Source organism: Nilaparvata lugens, chromosome 1 (assembly GCF_014356525.2).
Source record: "Nilaparvata lugens isolate BPH chromosome 1, ASM1435652v1, whole genome shotgun sequence".
NCBI classification, from domain to species: domain Eukaryota; kingdom Metazoa; phylum Arthropoda; class Insecta; order Hemiptera; family Delphacidae; genus Nilaparvata; species Nilaparvata lugens.
In genome coordinates this window covers 61,771,531-61,777,530 of record NC_052504.1, presented here as the reverse complement: position 1 = coordinate 61,777,530, position 6,000 = coordinate 61,771,531, and the positions used below count along the sequence as shown (strand labels likewise).

The 6,000-nt window shown below is 35.7% G+C and overlaps 1 protein-coding gene across 3 annotated transcripts in view; it reads right to left on the bottom strand.

Moving 5' to 3' along the window:
- Positions 1–957: 957 nt before the first annotated feature.
- LOC111057564 (neuropeptide CCHamide-1 receptor) overlaps positions 958–6,000 on the bottom strand; it is a 169,990-nt gene continuing 164,947 nt past the window's right edge. For 2 of the 3 annotated variants that reach the window (XM_039438846.1, XM_039438831.1), the window contains exon 4: positions 1,501–3,442. In XM_039438846.1, the coding sequence (XP_039294780.1) occupies positions 1,942–3,114 (1,173 nt within the window). In that variant the 5' untranslated portion in view covers positions 3,115–3,442 and the 3' untranslated portion in view covers positions 1,501–1,941. Of the gene's footprint in view, positions 3,443–6,000 lie in introns of all 3 variants that reach the window. The other variant, XM_039438839.1, reaches the window with a different exon arrangement.

Genomic DNA, 6,000 nt, shown 5'->3' with positions numbered 1-6,000 from the left:
GGAGTTTTGCTCTGAATCATTTTCATTTATTAATGTTTTAAATTGAGTTTTATACAAATTTTTGTGTTCTGTTTTGTTCATAATAGCTATTAGTGTAGTCAAGCCAATAGCCACTGTGTTTCAACTGTAAACTAGATAAGTATTTTAGTTCGTAGTTACTCTAAAAATAATTAGGCTTAATATATATTTCTTTGTGTATTTGTATAAATTCATCTGAAGATTATAAGTTAATTTGCTCTGAAAACTGGATTTCTCATTCATAGGCAATAGATCCATTCACAATTTATCAAGAATCTATTTCATTGGAGCCGACAACTATCCTTAGGTTGATAGGTGTTAAATGCTATTCCAACCGTTTAAGGAAAAATTGGTAGCACGGCAGCTAGTATAAACTACTTCGATCTAGGAAGAATCAATGTACATGCTATGACGTCATTAATTAGTTGTGGGGCCTGAAGTAATAGTATTGCTTCTACTCACTCAAGAGTGTTTAGAAAGGGCCTAGTGTCCGAAAGCGCTCGTTCCACAAACGTCAGTAGAAGGCAATAGCTCTTATTTATAAAAATCAGCCAGCTATTATTATACGTCGTAATTTGAGTATTCAAAAGTGATAATTAACAAGCAGTTCGTAATGGAAAGAAACATTGATGAGTTTTACTTTATGATCTTACTACTTTACCCAGAGAGTACAACAGAATGTTACACTCTATAGCCTACTCAGTCAATGCCACCCATTATTATGACTGGATTATTGAAATGCAATAGCTTAACGAATAGAAAGGATTTGACGTATCAGAATTTTAACAACATAATATATATCAATGATATATTATTATCGATAACAGAATATCTTATACAGTTCTGTATTAGAGGGAAAAATAGGGGTTTCATTCGAATATTGGAGCAATAATTATTCATAGATTGATTGGGATTCAAACAAGAAACGTATGTCTGTCATTGAATGTTCATACACTTCCAATTAAATTTTATTCCAATCACATGAATCAAATTTCATTTTTATATATGATATCAATCCATTCTATATTCACAAAGATATTTAATATGAATTTTCTCACACTGGTTAAACTCTATTCCAAATTTATTCTTTTCAAACCCAGTTCAAGCATCAAAGCTTGTTTGTAATCAGTAGTTAATCATTTTAATTATAATAATTTTTCAAATATGCTAATTTTGATATCTGGTGCGTGAATATTCAATTTTATCTTACAATAATTTACATACAATTTACACGATGATGAAATATAATATCAATAATTTCAGTATGAGCATTAAAGTATTTACAGGAATTAAAAAAAAGATCAAAATATTTCTGATCTTCCAATGACAATCACAACATTCATGATCTATCAGAAAGGACAAATAAACATGATTTTAAATATTCTATGATTCTCACCAAATCATCAAGTGAAGAGTATCAAGATAGTGAACTTGTACTGTGCATAATACTTATGCATAATACAATTGTGCATAATACAATACTGTTCATTCAATTCAATATAATTGGTAAATTGTAATGCATATGTATCAATAAACTATTGACTAGTTGCAGCTAATTCACAACATTATCCTGGAAAATGATGATGAGAATGGATACATTAACAATATATACATACTTTGGTGATTTGATATTTACAAAAAAACTTGATAATATTCTATTGAAATGAGATTTTCAAGAGATCACTTTCTTCACAAGGTTTCATATAGGTCTTTCACAAGTCTTCATTATTTTGTCACGTCAAAAGTCAAAACATACCATAATCACTTGTAAACAACATGAGTCATCGCGTTTGCATAATAAATCAACAAGTGTATAGGTCTAATAAACCAATGCCACTTGAAAAGTTGGTGGAAAGGTCCTAAATTCATTTAGGAGAACCTTCTGCACTGACAGTCTCACAGCTCAAGCTCGGTACTTTGCTGTCATATGATGGCATTTTTATCAGCGCCGTTCATGAATGTGGTGAGGGTGATCTCAGTGGGGTCGGCATGCCTTCGCATAGTGCTCTGGTGGCCGGGGGCAGTCGTGGTCGAGTCCCACCCTCGCCGGGTCACCGTCCTGCGCTGCGACCGACTGCGCCTCGAGCCCGGCCTTCGCCAACAGCAGAACAAGTAGCGATCGAAATGCTTCCTAAACGTTCCCGACACGCAGTACAACGCTATCGGGTTTATGCACGAGTTGATGAAACTTAGACAAAACCCAACAATCCTCAAGTAGTTCCAGAAGCTGTTGTAACTACTTTGAGCATCCGGATAGTAGTAGAACCAGAGCATGAACATGTGATGTGGAAAGAAACAGACTGCAAATACAACCACAAAAGTGAGTACTGTTTTAGCAACTTTCTTTCTCGCTCGCACTTGTCTCACTTGACATTGCATTTCGCCTGGTATATTCCTTGTGCTCAAAATCAGATGCCTCGCCATAAGCGAGTAGAAGAATGCGATAATCACAAGCGGTATGGCGTAGTAGAAGAGGAACTTGATAAGCACTACAGTTTTCGGATACATGGGGCCCCATTCCACAGGATATGGGTAACATACATGAAACAATACTTTATTGTTGTCAGTAAAATCTCGTATGTAGGATGTTATTGCAGCAGGCACGGCGCATAATGCAGCTAGCAGCCATATTCCACATGCTATCATAATAGTGCAACGAGTAGCTCCTCTTCCACCAATTGAAAAATTGCCCATGGGATCAACTATTGCGAAGAATCGGTCAGCACTGAGCGCTGTGAGAGTGAATACTGATACTCCTATTGATATGTCTTTTGACGTCTCTGAAAGTTTGCAGATGAGCTCTCCATAGGGCCAAGATTCGAAGGTGTATACAGTTGATGTGAAGGGTACACAACTGAGAATGACCAGAAGGTCACCCAATGCTAAGGATAGTATATAGGTATTTGGTACGTTACGCATATTTCGATGACGTGCAAATATAAAAACCAGAGTTCCATTCCCAACAACACCGACTAAAAATATCAGAGCGAATATTACCGGTACAACATAAGTCTCAGGGCGATCTTCTAAAGGGATCACTGTCTCACTTGTAGCGTTCAATTCCATAGAATCAGTTTCATTTTGTTGAGTCTCCATATTTCTCTTCAAAGCTTATATAACTTCACGTACGAAACAAACTCATCAAGAACAAACTTTGTATGCATTTCGTCACAGCAATCTTGAGTTGTTGCCGGTTCATTTCTATTCTTTGTTGTTTGATAACCTGTACATTGTTATTTCATTATGGATTTGATCAGAGACTTGAGATCTCATCTTCTTAACAAACACGTCAAGAGTTTCAGTGAGTTTTGTGTAGAATAACTTCAAGTTGTTTGATAACAGCAAGTCGAGTATTATCGACTTGTTACATCAACAATGCTGCGAGACGCTTACTCCATACTCCACAAGCAGAAAAGTTGGAAATCTGAAACAGAGAAACACAAATTTCTAAAATAAAACATAAAATAGTCTCTTCTCAATTATAAATTTCAATGTATGATATCTTCATCATCATAGCACAGACAAGGCTATCTTATCTGTGATCTTACGTGCATGGATTGGGTTATTGCAAGTTCCGACTCACAAATGGCTTATATGTAAAATAAAATTATTTTCAAATATAACATACTTTTATACATGAATTGCAAAGCATTCATTGTCATCTCCTGGTTTCCAATATAAACCTTTAGTGGAAACCTTTTGCAGGCAGTTTTCTACAAACCACCTCCACCCCCTTGGCACAGGGGGTAGAAGTGAGGACTTTTGATATGTTTACCCCCTCACTATCCTTAAAAGAGCTGCGGGGTCAAAAATTGTGTTCTAAACATTCCCCTCTATAATCTTCCGTTGAGTGGACTATAATTGCATGATGATATAGGGAAATGGCATAGCATAGAAGACATTGGAGATTGGATGTTCAGTTCCTTAAGAAAAAGACTTCTATCGAGAAATTTTCATTGTTAATTTTATCATCTATCTATCTATATATATGAAAGCGAAATGACACTCACTCACTCACTGACTGACTGACTGACTCACTCACTCACTCGCAGAACTAAAAATCTACCGGACCAGAAACGTTCAAATTTGGTAGGTATGTTCAGTTGGCCCTTTAGAGGCGCACTAAGAAATCTCTTGGCGATATTTTAACTCTAAGGGTGGTTTTTAAGGGTTTAAAGTTCTTTTAGCATGTATATTCTTCTTATTCCAATATCTTAAAATTATTATAATTGAAATGTCCATACCATATGTTAATATAGAACTATAATCTAGAGAGAGTACCTCTTCGAAACAGTGGTTAACTGGTAACTGAATTGATAATTTTGTCAGGTTGGCATTAAGTTGAGTTGACTTTGTTAGGTTGGCACCAAGTTGAAGATTGAAATGCATTTATCCAGGACCTCCTAAATACCAATTTATCCAATTAGCCAAAATTAGCGTTTTCTCAGCTTTTCTGCGTTTCCTCACCTTTTTCAATAATTGATGGAAATATGTTTTAAAAATTCAGTACACAGGTTTATCTGAGGTTGAAGAATTTCGTTCGCCAATATAGTAACAGGTGTTTTTCGTGACATAAAATTGACATAATACGTTCAAATTCGGTACAGAGGTTCCGCTGAGGTCTACATGCAGGCGAGCGAAGCGAACCCGCTGATCTCATTTTTGGACGATCTAGTCGGGGGTCCAGGGGGCGGAGACCCCTGGCTAGACGGATATGGCGAGCGAAGCGAGCCTGACGGCTAGTATAATATATGGAGGAGTATGCTATGATATGAATATAGAGAGTATGTTAGCCTACGTATATTGCTAAGAGCTCAGAAACCACTCAATATCAGTCCATCCTACTCTCCATACTCCTTAAAAATGATAGGAGAATTGATGAGAAATATTAATTCAATAAGGAGCTAAAATTGATTGAAATATCTGAATGTCTCTAACTCTATCTGAAAATTGTACGCACTCTATCATTGCTTTAAGAAGATCGAAGAAGTATTCTCTCGGAGTACTTAAGACTAAAATTATATTGAGCCAAGTCTGTTATTGATCAAGACATCATCATCATCATCATCCAATACATTATTTTCTCATCAATATTAATGAAATACTCTTCTCATCCACTTTGTTGTCTTCTCAGGACAAATGCTGCTGTCATCGGACTCCAGGATGCGAGAAATTCGATTATCGCTGAGAAAACTCTCGTTTCGTTATAGGAGCTGAACTTTACAAAGTCTACAAAGAAATTTCGCAAGTTCACATGCAATGGGAGATTGTCACAATGAAACTAACGATTAACAGTTGTATTATATAATCCCAACATGATATAAAATATTCTGAAGCAGAATACAAGGTATGGAAGAAAATGATCATCGAATGTAGCTGTCTAGGAATTATAAAAAAACAAGAGTATGACCTAGTTTGTGAAGTGACAATTTGCATTGGTATTCTGGTATGCAACGTTACTGCAACTTGAACATCTTGAAGGTTTAATTGAACAAGCGTTAGCGAAGTTCTCATTTTTGACTTACTAGAGCCCAAAGTCGTTTTCTGTTTGTATGTTCGACAAGAACTTTAGAGAGAACAGAGAAGTGATCAGTCAGCTTCAAATTTTTAACATGAATTCCCTTTTTACAGGTCATGTTCGTTGGACAAGATTGTATCACTACTTCGTCCTTTTTCAGGATATAAAGATGACATTGAAAGTGCATATGAAAAAAAAATGTTTTGATTTATCATTTAACAGTCTGGAATTATTTGCATGCTATTCCTGTCATTTTTCTATTCATTCAAAGAAGCTGATGCTATTATTTGGCAGTTGTCACACAGACTGTCAGACAGATAGACTTTATGCGCTCTATTAGTGTTCACTAACACTACTTGATTATTCAATGTTTAGGTACCATACTCATTCATTCAATTTTCTATATCATTTATTAGTATCTTATGTTGAGATCATTGAAACGGATTGAGATATCGATGTGCGTG